The sequence below is a fragment of the Centrocercus urophasianus genome, unplaced genomic scaffold (genome assembly GCF_019232065.1).
Source record: "Centrocercus urophasianus isolate 14NV4802_14NV808 unplaced genomic scaffold, USGS_Curo_1.0 seq_27, whole genome shotgun sequence".
Classification (NCBI taxonomy): Eukaryota; Metazoa; Chordata; class Aves; order Galliformes; family Phasianidae; genus Centrocercus; species Centrocercus urophasianus.
In genome coordinates this window covers 5,359,984-5,380,789 of record NW_024884833.1, presented here as the reverse complement: position 1 = coordinate 5,380,789, position 20,806 = coordinate 5,359,984, and the positions used below count along the sequence as shown (strand labels likewise).

The 20,806-nt window shown below is 35.7% G+C and overlaps 1 protein-coding gene across 1 annotated transcript in view; it reads right to left on the bottom strand.

Moving 5' to 3' along the window:
* CNTLN (centlein) overlaps nt 1-20,806 on the bottom strand; it is a 141,707-nt gene that overhangs the window by 88,391 nt on the left and 32,510 nt on the right. Inside the window, exons 7-10 of the mRNA XM_042826730.1 lie at nt 17,336-17,509; nt 12,678-12,740; nt 7,823-7,944; nt 4,946-5,071 (exon numbers count right to left, since the gene is read on the bottom strand). Coding sequence (XP_042682664.1) covers nt 4,946-5,071; nt 7,823-7,944; nt 12,678-12,740; nt 17,336-17,509 — 485 coding nt within the window. The remainder of the gene's footprint in view (nt 1-4,945; nt 5,072-7,822; nt 7,945-12,677; nt 12,741-17,335; nt 17,510-20,806) is intronic.

Below are 20,806 nucleotides of genomic sequence, written 5' to 3'. Positions count from 1 at the left end.
CGCCGCTAAGATACAATCACAAAGAGTAAAGACAAGATGCTTTTACTCCATAAAGTCTAAGAAAAAGAAACAGAAATCATGCAAAGACTGAAATTAATAAGAAATCCTTATTAAATGGCTTCTGTAGCAAATTAAGGGTACTAGCTAGCTTGCAGGGATTTCAAATGTTTCAAAGATCCAGAGTACATTTCTTAAACGGATGACATGCACAGCTACCTGGGCACACTGACGAAAGCTAATCTGCAATCCAGCCGTAGTTGAACTGTGATACTATAGGCATACTACATATGAATCTAACCTGAGTTTCAGGAAAGTCTAAGTAATGCATATAGACAGATTGAGCTGACTAGGAAGAAAATGCCCCAAAATATCTGCTAATAGAAATCCACAAAAGCTAAGCACTTGATAAAGACTGTAAATGAACTATCTAAAAATCTGAGGACTATACACATACACAAGTATGTGTATTCGCATCTACATAAATGTATGTATATACATGTATCCATGTTTCTGTAAAATGATCTCCTTGTATTTATTAAAGACATTCCAGTTCCATTCTCCTCACAAGGGACTGTAACAGTATAAATACTTTTTTCTATATAAACACAAATCGCTGTAATTTATATACCTGATCGTGGAAAGGATACAGGACATGGCTTTGAAATACATTTTTAATTGCAAACTAAAACAGTGTGCACATAGCATTCTTTACCAATTAAAACACACAGCATGGTAGTAACAAAGACACACGTTTTCTGTCAACATTCACCAATATGTAACTCGGACATTTGCAATTTTATGAAAACAAAAACTCCTAAACGTCCTAAAATCTATATTCTTTAATTTGCATTTGTATCCAACTTGAAAGGGGCATAGTATATAATAGCTTATATGACAGACATAGCAATTCCTACCTGTGGTGAGGAGAAATCTTAATAAAAGGTAGCACCAAGCAGAAGGTAATAAGGGCAAGAAAGTCTTTCCACCAACTTCAAAAGGATTTTGAGTTAGGTATTAGCATAACAGGTGACTTTCCAACCAATCTTTTCCTGGTTTATAAACAGATTCCATAATTTACAAATTGATTGTTTTAAAGTCTGCTTATTTCAGAACCTGGGACACACATGAATAACCTTTCCTGCTTTTCCTATACTACTGTTTTCAAAGCAAAATATACATGAATTAAAGACGTTTTATGTTATTATTCTATCTCTGGAAAGCGTAAAAAAAGAAAGAAAGCAAATGTTTACAGGTAAACTAAAGAAAAAAATCAAATAATAAACCTGGTTTCCTAGCATTAGCCCTCGACTTATTCATAGATATAAATTACATCTATTCAAAAATAATAGAAGAAAGCCCTCACAAACTCTTCTTCAAGTAATTTCTAATTAGATTTCACGTACATGTGCTCAAATCAACATTCAGCAGAGTCCATCAAACTGAGCGCATCCACAGTAACTGTGAGGTAGCCTGATTTGCCTATGTTGCTTCTAATATCATGCATTTAAATCTTTGGTGCAGCTCTGCAGAACATATCCTATAGCCACAGAGCTCAAGTAAGAACACATGTAACATGAAGAAGCCCTATGCACAGATGTATAAATACACTGTTGTATTGACTTTCCTAAGAAAGTGAGTAGAGGTCTTTTAATGCTAGCTTGTTTTAACAAATTAAAGACTGACTTCATTAGAGATAGACATCTCAAAACAAATAAAAAAAGAATACTGAGGAGGCTGTCTTCTTCTGTACTCAGCTATCTAGCTTTGTTGCCAAAAAACACCTGACTCCACATAACAAGTTCACCTTAATTATTACAGTGGTGCACTGGCTTCTCACTAAGTGCTGTGAAAAACTAGAAAACAACTCTCTTTGATTTGAGAATTCCATATTTCAAAGAGGTCAGCTGTTTCTTTGCATCACAACATCACAATCTTCTCAAGACCACTGATCTCCTGTGTACCAGGCCTAGAAGTGCTCCTCATAAAATGTGACTAAACAGGAGCTACAGAGCAATAGTCCAAATGAATCAACTTTAAGGCATGTACAATATAGATACAATATTTATTTCATAGCTTCGCATGAAAATGAGTTTCATGTTATTGCTCGAGTTAATGCTGCTTATGGTGTGTTGACTCATGATAGGAGAATTACAAGAGCAATTACACGTATAGCATACGTGTAGCATACACAAAATTCAAAATAAACAAAAGTACATACGATGATTTGTTTTGATTATCTTAAAATGACAAAGATGTGACAATTCAGTGACAAGAACAGACTCATAACAATAACTACATGACAAAAGAACAGATTGTGCAGAGATAACTCCAATCCTGTACGTCAGGGATTTAGACAAGCTGGATCACTGGGCTGAGGTGAATGGGATGAGGTACATCAAGGCCAAGTGTTGGGTCCTGTACTTTGGGCACAACAACCCCATGCATGTTATGGGCCTGGGGCTGAGTGGCTGGATGACCATGAAGAAGAGAGGGACCTGGAGGTGTTGGTTGATGCTCGGCTGAACATGAGCCGACAGTGTGCCCCGGTGGCCAAGAGCGCCAACGGCATCCTGACCTGCATTAGAAATAGTGTGGCCAGCAGGAGCAGGGAGGTGATCATCCCCCTGTAGTCAGCACTGGTGAGGCCGCACCTCAAGTACTGTGTTCAGTTTTGGGCTCCTCACTACAGGAAAGATGTTGAGGTCCTGGAGCATGTCCAGAGATGGGCAATGAAACTGGTGAGGGGTCTGGAGCACAAGGCTTATGAGGAGAAGCTGAGGGAGCTGGGATTGTTCAGTCTGGAGAAGAGGAGGCTCAGGGGAGACCTCATTGCACTCTACGACTTCCTGAAGGGAGGCTGTGGAGAAGAGGGATTTGGCCTCATCTCCCAGGCAACGAGCAGGACACGGGGAAATGTTTGCAAGTTGTATCAGAGGAGGTTTAGATTAGACATAAGGAAGAACTATTTCTCTCAGAGTGTGGTCAGGCACTGGAATGGCTGCCCAGGGAGGTGGTGGAGTCATCATCCCTGGCAGTGTTCAAGAGGCGTCTGGGTGATGTGCTGCGTGATATGGTTTAGTGCTTGTGGTGGCAATGCTGATGAGGAGACTAGATGATCTTGCAGGTCATTTCCAATCGTGTGATTCTATGATTCTATGTAGGTCACTCCAAGAGTGATGCTTCCTATTTCTTCCCATGGAAACAGCAGGTATAAAGAACACAATAACACCATTTGTTAGATGATATCCTCAGCTACAAGACAGTATTTCTCAGCGTGGACACCACCATTAGCTATGCATTTTTGCCAGCACTGAAGAAGAGTTTGCACGCTGCACTTGTTAAAACCTGCATCAGCAAAGGCAACTCACTGTCGCTGTCAGCATTGCTAAAACGTACCGCCCAACACCTCACTGGGCTCACATCCACTGTCTGGTCTCCACAACTATGGTCTCCATAGTAAGCATTGATGAATGTCAATGGGTGCAAGATTTTATCATAGAATCATATAAGTCGAAAGAGACCTTTACAGATAATCTAGATCAACTTCTCAGCAATGAACAGGGACATGTAGAGCCAGGTCAGGCTGCTTAAGACCCCAACCAGCCCGAGCCTGAATGTCTCCAGGGATGGAGTACACAACACCTTCTGCAGGGAGGAATTCAGTGACACACCCTTGCTTCATAAGCACATCCACGTCAGATGTCAGTTTGTCAGACTGTTTCTCTGCTGCCATCTGTTGCACAGCAGCAAACTGGAACAGAATATTTGTGGGAAGGTTCATATTAGCCATACCAGCGACATCCCTGACACTGTGAGCCAATATAAAAAAAATAGGAGGTATTTCTTTTGGAGCAGGGCTCATAATATGCTGAAATAGCTCACGAGCATCACAAGGACTTACATACTACAAAACAATTTGCTGCTGTTGAAATTCTGTGACAGTAGCCTTCATGGTATCTTCACAAAATCTGTTTGTATTGTGACCCATTGGGAAAACACATTTTCTTTAGCTGACAAAAACAAAGTCTGAATAGAAGTTTCTACAATGTCTTGATTCTTATAACACACAGAACAAAAAAATCAACTTAACATACAGAAAGAGTTAAGTAGCAGCAAAGGGCTAATTATACCATACTAACTTCCTTTTGTCTGGTATAAAAGGGACATTTTCTTACTTTGCCTGGTTGAGTATAATAGCCTATGAATTACGAGATCAAAGCAGCAAACTGTATGTTTTCTAAAGTAAGAGTTTCCTTCACCAAGTTTTACACTTACTATAGCTAAAAGAGCTGTGTGAAGGGATCAGCACTAAACCCAAAGGACAGGCTGTGCACAGCAAGAAAGAGAGCAACTCCCTCGTGCTTTCTGCAGGTCACTACCAAGGACCATGTTAGCAGATCCACACCAGACCCTTAACAGGCAGCTCTGCTGCTGCCAGTAATTAGCTTGGACAGCTCTGGCTCCAGGAGTAGCAGCAAGGCTACACCATAATGAGCTCAGCTGGGATTAGCAGGACAGGGCAGGGAACCAAGAGAGCTGAGGCATTCTGCATTGCGTATGTATCACAGAGATCAAACAAGGATGGCTGGCTAGGTTATCCCCTCACCACCTCATTCCAAAAATGAAGCACGGCAGTGTGTAAAATACAGGCTAATGAAGAGCGACACCTCCAACAGATGAGAGCCACATTAATTAACACAATCCCTAGATCATGGAATACAGTTTCTGTTAGTACTAGCAAACTTGTAACTTGTCACTGATTTAAGAAGGAGAAAAGAGCTGATGTTTTCCTTTCTGCTTTTGGCAGAAGATGGTTTTATCTTGGAATTTTGCAAGGAATTCCTTTTATGTGGCCTGCAAGGAACAACCTTCACAAAAAAAAAAAAAAAAAAAAAAAACAGCAGCATGTTTCTTAATGTAAACACCACTTGAGAGGCAAACTCACTTTTCAATCAATAGTTTTTTGTGTTCCCTTTTGAAAAAAGCCAGTTCATTCCACATAGCAGCAAAATCCTCCTGACAAAGCTGGCAGGCATCTGCACGCTGGTATCTGCCTTTACTGCTTACAGTCCTGTTTGTGAATGAAAAGAGGTTGGTTGTTTTTTTTTTTAAATAACTACATGCTTTAGGAACACTATAATCACAAAAACACCCTTGCATTCACAGCATACAGATTCTTAATTATGGCATCTATTGAATACAAATCTTGATGGATGAATGGAGGCATACGTTCAATACGTGAAGCATGACACGTTAAATGCATTATAAAAAAGTTCATTAAGTAGTTTCAGACAGAAATCTAACTGGTATGGTAACAACATACTCTCAACTGAGAGCAGTATCATTTGGGTTTATTCTGTCAGCCTTCCTTATAATACTGATAGTTGAAAGCAAAAGGTGAAACCATCACCAATCTATTGCAAAAAAAAAAAAAAAAAAAAAAAAAAATGAGACACACCAGCTCCTTAAATGCCCCTGAAAAGCAGTCTGGAAGTTGTATAAATACCTGCTCTAACTCAGTTGTTGATCTACTGATTAATTAAAAATAAGGAAAAAATATTGAGAAGAAAAGAAGAAGCAACTGTAAATTTTTTTTACAATATTCCTTTCAATAGAATAATTTTCATGTGTTTTAAAAGTGGAAAAGATAAACAAAGATAAACACTCTTGCAATTCTGAATTTTGATTGGGCATGGAAATAGATTTTAAGAAAGTGTCATAACCTCATAAAGCCCCATCATCTTTGCAGTCCCCTACGTCAGTGAAAGTTGTATGCACACTGACAGGTAGATTAGGTCCCATCAGCTGCCATACAGATAACAAACTCTATCCCCTGGAGAATCAGAAAGAATGGGGACCTCCATCACAGAGGATCCGAAGTATCATGCAAATACTTGATACTGATTTCTTAATGCACAACTTACATTACACCAGCAATAAAAAGCTTTTTGAGATGTCAAAGTAATAGTGCAAGGTGTAACAATTGACAGACTGCTTTTATTTGTGACTTGGCTACTCTTCCTTGTCGGCATATTAAAATAAAAAAAAATAAAAATCCCTTTCAGTATTGTCTTACTTCATGAAATTCTCTTCTGATTATAAAAAACAGAAAGTCTACTTCTTAGTTCAACTTAACGAGAGTTTTAAAGAAAAATCAGATCAATGAATAAAGTTTTCAATATTACGCTTTCCATAATATCTACTTTTCCCAGATACCCTCCTATCAGAACACAAGTAGACCTCATTTATTTTGAACAGAAATAGGGGTTGCTCTTCTCTCTCTCCTTTTTTAGTTTGCCATTTTTTTTTCTTTTTCCACTTTCTCATCTGTCCTTTTTTTAAGCTATCAGAACTAGAATTCTCAAAGCTTCACTATGAAAATTTGAATGTACCACCTCCAGGCTGAATTTTTTATCCTTTCAGCTTTACTCTCTCTGTGAACCATGAATGCCTACTTAGCTTATAGACACAGAAATAAACATCTATCATCTAGAAGGTTTTCAGTTTGCACTGAAATAAAAAAAACTCTCAAAGAAGTGCAAGATAAAATCCACCCTTTATTCCAACATAAACAAGGCCTTTCTTTTCTAATTTTAAAAAAACCTATTAGTTATTCGTGCTTCTGTATTTTAAAAGAATCCTCCTGTGCTACCAATGCATGTAGCATTATTTTATCTTCATCTAGACTTTTTTTCTTTTTAAAAGACAAACTATGATTAGGAAATGCTATAGTATTAAAAATGTACTTAAATAAGTCAAAGCATGAAGTATATATGAGGGACAGTTTTCATTCACAGTCAGCCTAGATTCTCTAAATGGCTACTATCACTTTTGCAGCAGTTTCTGTGACTTTTTTTTTTTGTCTGTAGAGATCTTTTAAGTCTGTCTCAAGATGAATCAGGATTGCACTAATTAAGGAAATAATTATTTCTAGTAAAACACATATATACACAAAACTCTGGGTGCTTGCTGAAATCCTACAAAAGTATCTAGGACATCAGGACTCCCTTGAAGTAGGGCCCAAAATCTGTACCTCAGCAGTGTTTGATAACTGAAGTGATAAAAATGTCTTTATATTTTCAAATGCAACTGTTTACCAACAATACTAACTCCAAAAACAAATTTCTCCATAAAATTTTGACTGTTCTATATAGAATTTAATGGTGAACTACACATAGGATATTGACTATTTAAATTTTGATGTGCTAGAGTTTTTACATTCTCTTTTTTACCCACTCATAAAGATATTTTACAGCAATATTATTATAAAATGATCAGAAATATTTGATTTTATCATCATTTCACATTTGAAAAAATCCTGCTCTTCATGCACATGCTCTTTTTTCCCTGTAAAAAGGGATATTTTAGGATTATCCTCAGTTAATGCTTGAATCACTAAATGTTTCACACAGAGGCTATTAGTTTTTTATTGTTTAATGAAAAAACTACTTCAAAAAACTATTCAAAACATAAGGAGCAATTGTTCCATTATAGAAAATTCAAAACATACACAGTCAACAAATTAATCAGCTGGGGAATTAGACAAGCCTAATAAGCAGCCCTAGCAGACCTCTGTCCAGTACTGACTCAGAATGAGATCCTAATAAAATACGTCAAGGTGTCAGCTCAACACATTTTACTTTTGGTTACAACTGTAATTTTTGTCATATAGGGGTATGTCGTGTATTCTGCTTTAACAAAGTCTTGATTAACACGTAGCAGCTTCTTGCTTGAAATCAAATTCTCTTTTGAATGCCTGCAAAATAATTTTGTTCAGATTTCTAGTGTAAGGGAAATGTTTTTAATGAGCTATGTAACTTACCTGCTATCATCCTCTTCCCACTGCTTTAATTGCTCTTTTAGTGCTCTGTAGTTGGTCTGTAACATCTGCAGCCTTTCTTTGCGTTTTTCATGGGCTGCTCTTAGCTCATCAGTTTCTTGAGTCTGAATAGCACCAAAAAGAAACAAAATCAGAGTTTGGCAAAATGCAAGAGAATTTCAGAGATCTAAAGAAAAAAAGTTCTACTTAATTCACTGATAAAAGCCTACGAAATCTAAACTTAAACGTAAGGAATTACAGTCTCTGAGGTCAAATACAGCTACACTATTTTTCAACTCTAATTTAAGACAACTTGTCAAACCTTTTTTCACTTGTTGCTAAAAAATTTTAGAAAATGTCCTATAAAAATACCTGTGTTCATCTTGTGAATGTATCAGAGTAACATACCTAAAAATGCAAAGACTGAAAAAAGATATATTTCCCCATGAACGACTTTTCTTTCTGTATGGAACAGTACTGGCCACAATGAACTCCACATTAAAAAAATACCTTAATTTAAATGACACAAAGGTTCCCTTAATTTTTTTTATAAATATGGATATATACATGAGCCTGCAACACCTATGCTTTGGCCAATACCTGTGCAACAAAAAAGAAAGATGATCAAAGCTTACAATAATTTTAGTAATAAAAAACTTCTCTTTCACAGAAAGAAAAAATAAGATGTGGTTTGACTCACACAACAAGATATCATCATGAAAGTTGGAAGCAATAATTTAAAAATCATTAAAAAATCACGCTTCCATTAGTGCCAATACTGTGTTCTGAAAATAAATAAATAAATAAAAACACAAAAAGAATATTAAGAGAAGGACATTCTCTAGTGTGAAGAAAGTTGAATTCTGGCCTACAGTAGTAAAGAATTTACCAGACAACACTCAGTAGTAAAATCTATTCTGACTGCTGCATTTTCAATTCAGTAAGTACTCTGCTTGTACACTGACTACTGAACAAGCTCCTTAAGATCTGTGTAAATCACAATACTTTATTTGTATGCATTATATGCATGCTTGTATGCATAATATAAGCAAGGAAGTCTTTCCGTATTAGCCCATAAATAAGACAGTGACATGCAACAAGAATTAAACCCCAGCATAAAAAAAATGTCAAGGGTTTCTAAAGTACTAACTACAAGGTACTTAGACTAAATATAGCTTCTGAAATATAGCCCAGTTTTCATGACACATTAAAAGAGCTGTAAAAACATTAGCCAAAAAAAATCAGCTAAAATTTCAGATGCTGCTATTTATGTAATAAGATCATTTGATATTGCTAGTGAAAATCAATCAAGCTTGGTAAGACACTGCAAAGTAGTATCTTCAATATAAAGCCTATTCAGCATAAAGCCCATAAGTATAAAATATAAAGTTTATTAGCGTTAAGTATTTTCAAAGGTGTAACCAAGAGCAGACCGTGGCCTCCTCTATTGATAAATCTAAGATTTTCATTATTGTTTACCTGTTTTATTATCCATTCCCTTACAGTCACTCCCTTGTCAATTGCTCTGTTTTTGCGGAGGAAGGAATTAGACAAATAATTGTCCTAATCACTTTGTCTTATTAAAGCATTAATCACTTCAGAACTTGAAATTTACTCTGTTATATTTCCATAAGCTCAGTTTAGTTCCACCTTCCCCTAATTTAATTATATTTTATAATAATTAAGCTGTCTTGTATATAGTTTCCTAGGTAGTGATGGAAATGGATCCATCTCCAGCAGTGGATCTCCACATTATTCTCCACCTCTCCACAGCCGTGCTGTAACACTTCACGTCACATACTGACAGGTAAAGTCCGATCTGCAACAGAAACTACTCAACCACCACTGAAATTCATCCTGTTATTATCACAGCTAAGCTTAACAGTGTTCCTTCTCTCTCACACAATCATGTATCAAGTCTCCCCTACAGACTAGTCCACACATTTTGGCCCAATAATCTGCGGAACTTTTGAACTTTAATCAAAAAGAATGAGAAAATTTAAAGTGAAGTTCTCTTGCTTTTTTTAGTGACTTTCCCCAAAAAGTCAGGGATATCTTCTCTGCCAGAGATCACAGCTTCCAACAACCAACTCACTTCTCAAAGACAACAATATACTTTGTGGGCACCAGCTTAAGTACCAGCTTGATAATACATCACTCAAAATCCATTAAAACACTGTCTTTCCTATAGAAGAGTGAAATACAGGATGCTATATTACTTTCCAATATGTCTTGGAATGCAGAAATGAAGTAGATTCTTTATCAAAACTATGGACACTGAAGTTATAAGAATTTACATATTTGTCCTGTTTATATTACTAGTAATTACAGTAAAAGTTAAAGTTCTCTGGCTAGAACTGAGCCAGATGATGAGAACTGGGAAGTCCTGGAATGGGACTTTCCCTTTTTCTGCTTTTTTTGTAATGCTGACTGGGCTGAAAAAAAAGTAAATAAAGCTATTCAAATCCCTTTTATTTATTTATTTATTTTAGGCTAAGATACAGAAAATATACAATACCAATAAAGTTACTTTGATGTTATTCTGACCTTATTAGTTGCCATACTGGCAATGGCCTCATTGAATTCTGTACGCTGTGACACAAGAGATCTCAATACACTGACCTGTGCCACCGCAGCTTTTTCAGTCAATTAATGAATATTACAAAAGAAGTGAACCAACTTGGCTACAAATATTAAAGGAGATCATATTGTCAGTTTCATGGGTAAATATAAAAGTTAGCCTTTAAGGACTTCATGGATTAGAGAAATGATGAGGAGAGATCCCACACTTGTAATATATGCAGGCTGCTCTGAAAGTAATGCCTCCTCTTTATTTCCATGGAAACTACAACAGATACAAAAAGTGCAGTAATACAATTTGATAGAGCAAATTCTCAGCTACAAGACACTGTTTTTCAACATAGGCACTGGTATGCATTTTCGCCAGCAATGAACAAGAGCCTGTATGCCACGCTTGTAAAAATCTGCACAGTGGTCTGGAATGTGGCTTGCATGAAAGCACATCGCTGTTGCCATTGCTGAAACACATCACTTACCACCTCACTGTGTTCACATCCACATCCATTTAGTCTCAGAAACATTCAGTGTGTCAGTGAATGTCAATGGGTGCCATTTTTTCTGCACAGAGGAACTCAGTGACACACCGTTGCTTCACATGCCCTTCCATGACAGGCGCCACTCTATCAAGAGTGCCCCTCTGCTGCCATCTGTCACACAGCAACAAAATGTAATGTAACATTGGTAGGAAGGTTCAGCCTCTACTGCCATACCACCAGCTCCCGCCCGCCTCTAACATCATGAGTCAACAGAATAACATAGAAGGCGCTACTTTCAGAGCAGCTCTCGTATAGGCTGCAGATTCTTAAGTTAAGCTTCAGGAATAAAAAGAATAAACGGAAAAGGCAGTAAGGCAAGTATCATAACTGATCTGTGTTATGAGCCCATGAGCAAAGAATAACAATATTTTCTCTTCTATATTTGCTTAGAAACTCAGAGTGTTTCTCTTCACTTCTCCTTCCATAAGAAACCCCCAAGCAGCATAGGACTTTGTATTACTCAGAACAACAATCGTATACACTGATCTGCTAGCTTTTGCAGCAGAGGGTGGAGCAACTTTAGTACACACTGCTACAATCACCTGTAGTAACTGCCAGGCCAACATGGAGTAAAAACCACAATGCCTGTCAAAGGTAAGTTCTCAGGTACAGCTGATAAGACCTGCATCTCTCAACAGAGAGAAACAATACCAAATTAATCTTTTGCAACCCCAGGAACAAGGAGCAAGACAGACTGACAGACCTACTCAAATCCAAGTCATTGTTCCTATTCATATACTGCTTGCGTAGCATAACAAACTGCCACTTGTGTTAGAATACAATTCCTACTCACATTCCTTTGTAAAATCAACCTATTGCATAGGAGCACAAGGAAGGAACTCAGGAATATGCCTTGCAGGACTGCATTAATTTTTACATTTGATAGTTATCAAAGCAGGTTAAATACAACCAGTACCATTTTAAGATATATTACTGACCAACAGAAAACAAAAAAGGAATAGAAGGAGAGAATGAACTGTAAACGATTGTGAATGTTTACAAAAATGTGACTCAGAGTTCGGGTTTTGGTTTTGTTTGATTGCTTTGAAAGGCATTCAGAGCTGCAACAAGAAACCAAAAGGTCATTTTAAATGTTGCCTTTTTTTCCTCAAGAAAAGCAAACAAACAAATAAACAAAAGCCTAGAAAATTGGCAATTGTAATATATGCTCAGTGAAGCCTTTCTACCAACGAGTTTTTTTTTATTTTTATTTCACTTTACAGTATCCGTTCGAACAACCTCTTCTGAGGCGTAACTTTTAAGAGTACAAGGGGTAACATCTGTTCCAAGTAATTGACTTCAGAATTTAAAGTACCGGCTTCACTGTATGATAAAATATTTTCTTTGTACTTTGCGCTTCATTTTACTTCTATATGAATACATGAATTTCCTGGAATGCATATTCTTAAAAATAAAATTTGAAAAAGGATGTATTCTTGATAACATAGCTTGAAATTCAGGCTGTCACAGGATGGTAGGAGATTCTTTGCAGTAAAGAAAAAAAGGCAAACTAACAGAGAATGTTCTCTTATGCTAAAAGTCCAAAACAATATGTGCATTTTGCAGTTTTTAAATGCTTGTTTATTTTGGTGTATATTTATCTATGCAAGCTTAAAACTAGAGGATGTCTTATTGTAGTGTTGCCTTTTTTATTTTTATTATTTTTTTAAAGTGTTCACCTTTAGCTTTGGGGTCTTCTCTAAGTTTTCACTCTTCCTTTCAGCTATTTTAAGTTTCCTTACCTCCTCTGACTTTCTGAAAGAGCTCTTTGGGGACAGAGACCTTGAACGTTTCACAGGTGGTTCCTGGAGAATAAAACAAGGACATGGTTGAACTAGTTGGAACACCGGATTATAAAAGACATGCAGAATTAAAGAAGAAGTAATTTTGAATACTAATAATGAATTATAAAAAAAAAAAAATCTGCATGGAATACCAGAGAAATAACAAGCAGAATTACCACAGCGCTACCACTAAAGGTTTCTCTGTGACTCGTTAATGAGAATATTCATTTACATTTACATTGTTTCTTTCAGAATAATGATGTCCCATTAGGGAAGACTAAAGGGTTATAGACTCAGAAATGCAAGAAACCTCATTACAAAGGAGGGGATAGAGGCTGGTCTAATTGCTCTATAAGGGTCCAAGGTTACACTTGATAGGACAACCAGAAACAAGAGGGAAAGGATTTTTTTCCCTTTGAAATAGTTTAACACACTGTGAAGTTGAAGGAACAATATGCTTGAGGAATATAAATACAACAGACAGTAGATCTTACACCATAATGACCATATGGTCATTAACTATAATGTGACTAACTAGAGACAAGAATATGTGTTTATATTATGTACAGCTTCATATAGCAATCTGGAGAAAGAATATGTGAAAGTAACACTTAAACTGGGCAGCTTTCTTGATCATTCTATGTCATAAGTCCTAACAGCAAAAAAAGACAGACCTCATAAAATTAGACTTTCTGATTTTCGGAATAACTTTGGTAAAGGACAGAGAAACATTAATGCACAATTAGCAACTCTAAGATAAAATACAATTACAAAAATGAATAAAGTAAAACAAAAAATAATATTAATTGTAATTAGTGATGCTGCATGCTTCCATTTTCACTGTAAAATAACTGCTTTAGAGCAATACAGCTTATTCTTGACAGTTCTTTTATGTAACAGAAGAAACCAGAAAGAATTATTAATGAACATTTACAAGCGCATTTCCAAATGTATGGTTTTATATACAATACAACACTGTACTAAGAGTAGGTCTCCTTGAAATAGGAAGATTACTTTTTTTTTCCTAATATTCTGGTAGAAATATCAAAAAGTTACCTTCCATTAATAACTGCTGATATTAGTCAGCAATGCTATCAACATTACACTGAATGAGATCAATTCCTATGAGATATCTAAAGCATATCATCTCAAGATCAACATACAAAAATCCTACTCACCTTTAAAGTCCCAAATTTCTTTAATGAAGTCAGTACCTTAATAAAACTACCCAATTCCAAATCACTACATATTCATAGTAACTCCCTAAAAAAATGAAGCACATCATTTTTGAAAAAAATGGTAAATTAACTCCTAGATAAACCTTACACTTGTATAAAGAAGACTTGGAAAATCCATGATTTTTCTAAAATCAGGAATAAATGGTCAAAGTGTTGCACCCACTGCCAAAGATGAAAACAACAAAAGAAAAGATGTGGATCAGCAGTTACTAAAGGAAATCAGGTAGTGAAATTGTAAGGTGAAATGGGAAAAATGCAAAAAATATAGGAAAAAGTTAAATTTAATCTTTAATCATCTTAAATCAAAGATGATCAGATACAATGAGCAGTAATAGTTTTTCTTTAATAGAAGATTTTCTGAATAGCTACCTACGACTGTACTATGAATCTTTCCTACAATTGAAATATTGGGCCAAGTTATGAAAAATAATAGAAAAAATTCTAAGTATTGAGAGGCATGGAAATACTGTGCTGTGAGTACAGGTGGCACTGGTGATAAGCATTAAGAAACATGCTATTCTTTTAACACATTTTTACCTGCTTAGGTACAGATCTTTGGAGAAAAGGAGACGCGTCTTGGCTTTGCAGCTGCACATAGCCTGTCCAAAGGCAATCTTTGTTCAAAAGAAGGCAATTTAATTTTCCTACCAAGACAGAAGAGACTTTATAGTAAAGTACACTGAAATTTGATTGCCTGAGGCTGCTGCAAAACTCAATTTGGAAGATGGCATCTGTAATTCTCTTATCACAATTGAAAATTTTGCTGCCACCATCAAGCTTAGGCATATAATTTTTAATTCCATCTTCAAACACTGCAGTGAATTCTGTAAATTTCTGTATTAGAAAAATTAGAAAAAAAATTAGAAAAAATTCATGTGTGTGTTAAATATTTTCTAAATGTCTAGGAATATCAAAAAGTCCAGTTTTATGAGCAAAGAACAGGAATCCAAGTCAGTCAAGAGTACCAACAGAAAACTTTCCAACAATTGATGTTAAATCACACTTATTACAGACTAAAGCAAACAGAAGACAAACAGAAATAACAAAACTTGAAATATCAAGAGATATGAAACTAGGTGGTGGAAGATATATTGTGAAGAAATGGCTGTTAAGTGAATGTACCTAATACACATTAAATGACAATAGAGGCAGTATAGGAAGCACGAAAACCAAAGATGTCTCTTTTTAAACAGTTTCCCATTACTAGCCTGTACCATGAAAGACAGTGAGGAGAGGACAGGGAAAATCATGATCTTGAATTTAACAAATTATGTGTCAGAGTCATAAGGCAAGCCAGATAAATAAATAAAACAAAATATAATAAAATAAAAATAATAACAATAAAAAACAACAGCCACAATAACAAAAACATATCAGGGAAGTTCATCAAGAAGCGTCTTGGACAACTTCTGAAACATACAAATCAGCTCAATGTCTACTGCCAAGACACAGCTCTGAAGGCAGTGGGCAGAAATCTTAACGTATTTCATCAGTTGGGAAAAAAAAAACCAGTGTTGAAGATGAGCCACAGGCTGACAGAGTACAAGATGCAGGTTTTTTTAGAAGAAGAATAATGGCTAATTTTTGATTAGCAATGTTTCAACAGGAACATGAGTTAATTGCTGCATTTTAAGAGATCTGTTGTGTTTTGAAATTATATAAATACTCATAGGAATGCTATAGAACACATATTAGCACAAAACAATAAACTCCCGCTTCTCATAGAAGCTTTAGATCAGGAAAAACGAACAGACAAGGGCTGTGTCACTGAATCAGCCTGAAAGAATAAGGATGGCTGATTAATATGGTTACAGATATCACAGCTCACTAAGTTGCAAAGTTTTAGCTTCCATAGCTCTAGAAAGATCAAGGAACTGACTTTTTACAGAAAACAGTCACTATATCACTTTCCACAGAAACTGGACTGTGTGGGCTACCGTTGCCATTAAGTATGCACTTAATAGCATCAAAAAATCCAACAAACATTCATGCTCAACAGAACTCTATAACCACTGTATCATCTGTGCTGCCAAAGCTGGTTTTATTACTCTGTACCACTGCAGGTATGAGATTTGGATTTCTGCAGTTCCCAATAATTTGTGCTAGCCCATGCATGCATATCCAAGTACTCTACAGAATCAAACAGGTTGAGGTATACAGTTACATGGCTCCACATTACAATTTATCATACTGGCAGCAAGTTTCTGTTTTGTCCCAAAGGCCTTCTTTTTAGGACTTTTTCCAATTATCTGTAGCAGTGGGACATCAGTAAAAATAGCAATATTCACTTGTATTTTCAATGTATATTCTGTGATTCTAAAGCCAGAATGTCATTTTGCCTAAATATGAAGGCTTTTTAGTCTGTCAATTTATTTCCCAAAAATTTAAAAAGGGACTGTGTAAACAAATGAAAAAGTATAGATATCAAATAATTCAAATAGTACTGAGAGACACAACTGGATCTACATAGGCTCACTTAAGAGCATAATTGAACACTGTATCAGGAATAAACCAAAATGGCACTCTTCTCCCTCTGCTGCATCCTGGGCTCCGCTTCACTCCAGCGCCACTGATTTCTTTCTATCTCTGGACAAGCAGCATGGAAGGGAAGGAAAGCAGGACTGTGGTCCACCCCTGCTGACAATTTTCACCACAAAGAAACATGTTCCAATTTGCTTCCACACTCTAGAATCTTATTTCAAGTTTTCCATGCTCTACACAATCACAATTTAAAATTTACATTGCAAGGGAACTGAACACACTCACAAACATAACGACATAGGCTCACTGCATAAATCAAATTAAGTCACAGAATTATTTGCAGATCCATTTAATTAGCTACAGTTTACAGATGTTACTGTTATCTAGTGCCTAAATTAATGATAGGTTATCACCAAAGGGGCAGACCAGCACTACAGAGAATAAAGTTAAAGAATTTTAAATTGATATAATTGTGATTTTTTTATAGATAAAAAATGCTATGTCATATTATAAAAATGAATTTGAAAGAATGTTTCACTTATAAAAGCATAACTGTTTATATTTCTCTCATTTTCCTTCTAGAAAAAGATGGTCATTCAGATAAATACAACAAAATACTTGATAAATATTCATTTTAACAAACCTACAAAGACTTGAGCCTCCAAATATTCCATTTAATTAAGAATCCCTTATTTAGTATTTACAAGGTAAAACCTTCTACTCCCAACAGCTACTCTAACAAGTCTTTGGCAGATAACACAAAAACCATTCAAACAAGCTTCGGAATTACAAGCAGTATCAACAGATATTACAATTATTATCTGGACACTTGAACAAAATATTTGGCATTACCAATGTTATTTAGATACAAATACACTAGACAGTAAACTATCCTACCTCATGCTTTCTTCCAGTCCTTACATTGCAGGATTTCAGATTATCTGTAGTGTATAAATTTTGTTCCACAAGGTTAAGACTCGCTTTTCTCAATTTTTCCTTTAAAAGCTCAATTTCAGATTTTTGCATGCTGATAAGACACTCCAGCTCCCCTAAAGAAGGCTGCTGAAATTCCTAAAAAATGGTAGTGTTGATAAATTACGTGAGTAACAATAAAATCAGAAGTACAGTATACCGCTGTATAAAACCACCTAGAGAAATACAACATCACCAATACTGCGAAGAAATATGCAAGACCCATACATTATTCTGCCTTTGAAGATGCATTATAAATTCAAAACAAACAAACAAACAAAAAAAAACCCAGACCCTTTAGTGTTAATGAAACACTCCAAAACAACAAAACCATGTTTTCCAAACCCAAATTTGGTCTTAAAAATGGTCAATTTATAAAAATATTTCTTCTGCAACAACTTGCTCTATTATGGTATACGGGAACTAGTGAATCATGGCCTGAACCTCTGATTGATCACCTGAGGCGAGCAATGAATCAGCCACACGAGCACAACTGAAGGCAATTCACCTGTGAAGCCAGAAGGGGTGGAGCCCCTCCTAGACTCATTTAAGAGCTGACTACGAGGGGGGAAGGATCTCTTCTGGAGATCCACTCCATGGGAGTTTCATAAGCAAGCCTGGGATACAGGTAAGTGTTCTATCTGTTCTGTTCTTGTTATTATAACCTGCTTTGCCTAACTCTCTTGTTTATTTCGTAATTATAGCATCTTACTATTCATTGATTATACATATGGTAATGTACCTCAAATGCCATTACAATTTCTTGACAAAATGTTTTAACTTCTAGACTTGTTTCTGATGAAATGTCTATTTGGGAAGTACCAATATACTATCACACAGGGGAGGAAAAAAAAACCAACAACTTAATTAGTTCTGTAAACACTTTTTCAGTTAGAAAATGCTTTAGAAACACATATTTTCAATGTAAATCTACAGCCATAATGCTGATATACTCAGACAAGTACTGTAGTCAAACTCAAGACTTAAAATAGCAATCCTAGATCTTAATGTTATTCAAGGTGGATAACTGATTTCACGAAGCTATTAAATTCCAGGTCTTTTCCCACCTCACAGTGAGTTTCTATTAGTTCTTTGGCACAGTATTGCATACTGTCATACTCTACTCACCTCCAGCCTTTTATAATACCTTTTAAGATCAACAGGTATTTTCACTGATTTCAGATATCTTTTAAAGCACACCTTTGATGTCCAGTCATGGAACCAAGTGAGTATGACAAAGAGTGCTCATGTTACAGTAGTTGATATGTCACTCGTTCTCAGCCGAGTTTCCACTACTACCTGTGATTATACTCACTCCCTTGTAATTGCAAGGCAAAACACTGGTAGCTCAGTACAAACTACAGTTATTTGTATGTTGTCTAAAGTGATCACAAAGGGAAGTGCATTAGCTCAAACCTCCTTCACAGTGCTTTTAGGCTGGGGACAGACATTCACCTTGCTAACACAGCTGTGCCAGGCGAAGATAATAGAATTCCCAGATGGTCAACACAATCAGGCAGCTGGAGGCTAGCACCCCAACACCTCTGCTGAAAGGAAGGACGATGCAAATTCCCTCCTTACTTGTTTGCAGGAATAGAAGGACAGATTACTTTAAAAAATCAGTACAAGCCTTGAGCTGACACACTTGATGTTGTATTGTGCTGACTAGGAAAAACTCACTGCCAATCATACTCTAACAGCAAAGACATCAGCTATGAAACAGTGTCCTTTTATCAACAAAGTCAGAACCAGAAGACAATCTCCTCAAGACATTATTGTTATATAATACACACACTTCCCCTAATTAGTCATTCTGGCAACCAGACTTATGTGCAATTGTTTATACATACTCACATATTCTGAAGACAAATTCTCATTTCACTAGAGAAGAAAGTATATTACATACAATTCTCAGCTGTTTCTACTCTCTCAAATACAGGAATTCCCTACATAATAAAAATAAGTTATGTTGACAAAAATCAGAAAAGGTAGCATAAAAAGAAGGCTAAGGAAATCAAACAATTTCCAAATTCAGGCCAATCAAAGGAGAAATGGGAGGACTGAAAAAAAAAAAAAAAATCATACTGTTACCTGGTATGCTTAATATTTGATGGAAACAGAGAAAAAGGCATATCTATATGATTTATTGCTATGCATAAAATAAAGCTTTTCATAGTAGGTACCCAGTAACATAGTAGCAAACTCAGGTTCTACACATGAACATCTAATTATAGTTACCAAGCATTTATTTCAACAAAATCATAACTCTTTATATAGCAAACAAGCACAGGAGAGTTGTCAATGCTTTGCTGACTGTTCCGTCAATAATTTGTTACATATTTGGCAAAATTTAGGCCATACATAGTCGCAAACATGTCATTCCCACCTATATTATTCACAAAAGGCCAAGTCTATATCTAAAAGAAAACTACATGACAGAAAAAATAGAACAAATACAGAAAAATGAGCAGACGTCATGCATTGAAAAGAACACTTAAAAGGTAACTGGGGTTTTGCTCATGTAACCAAAACTTCAGTACTATATATAATGTTGGGGGAAAGGAAACATCCTAGAGAATGAAAACCATGCTAGAAGGGAAAATTATTTATATTTCTGTTATATGCTTGATATTTTAAATAGAAATAGGCACCTCCTCTAATTTTATTATTTATCAGCCACAAGTAAAAAATAATAGTAATAATAATAATAATTCTATGTGTAACACAAGAAGTATGGTTACATGAATAACTAAAGCAGAAAAACAGATTAGATCTCTTACAGCAACTTTCATTCATGTTGCAAAGAACTACATTTTTTAAAAAGTCTAGAACTATTAAACATTGCTGACTTTTGAGCTATGAGAATCAAAATAATTTAGCTAATGATTAATTTCATACTGTTTGACTATTTTAATTTCCTCTATCAAAAATGAAATGTACAGTTTTGTGAAATGTAATTCCATTTAAAAAATCAGAATATATCAAATCCCTGCTCTTATACGTAAATAAAGTCTTGCAACTGACTTTAACCCCGTTCCTCTCCTGGTTTTATTCTTGGTTTAGTTTGATTTGTTTTTGCCTACTCACTTCTCCCTAAAGATATTTCTTGAAATTACCATGCAGTGATACGTATTTAAAGTTGAAAAACCATGAAAGTAGAGTTTCTAGTAAAATTCCTACAACATACATAATTCTTAGGAAATGAAAAATGATTTTTAAGAAGTCTTGCACTTTAACTCAGGCCTCCAAAATGCCCATGTTTTTAACCTCAAAATTTTCATCAGAACACTGTTACCAACACAGAAATTGCTACGCAGCTTGGGACTATCACATCATCAAAGCCTGCTGAAAAATTGAGGCTTTGTTTATCAGTGAACTACTTAAAAAAAGCATCTT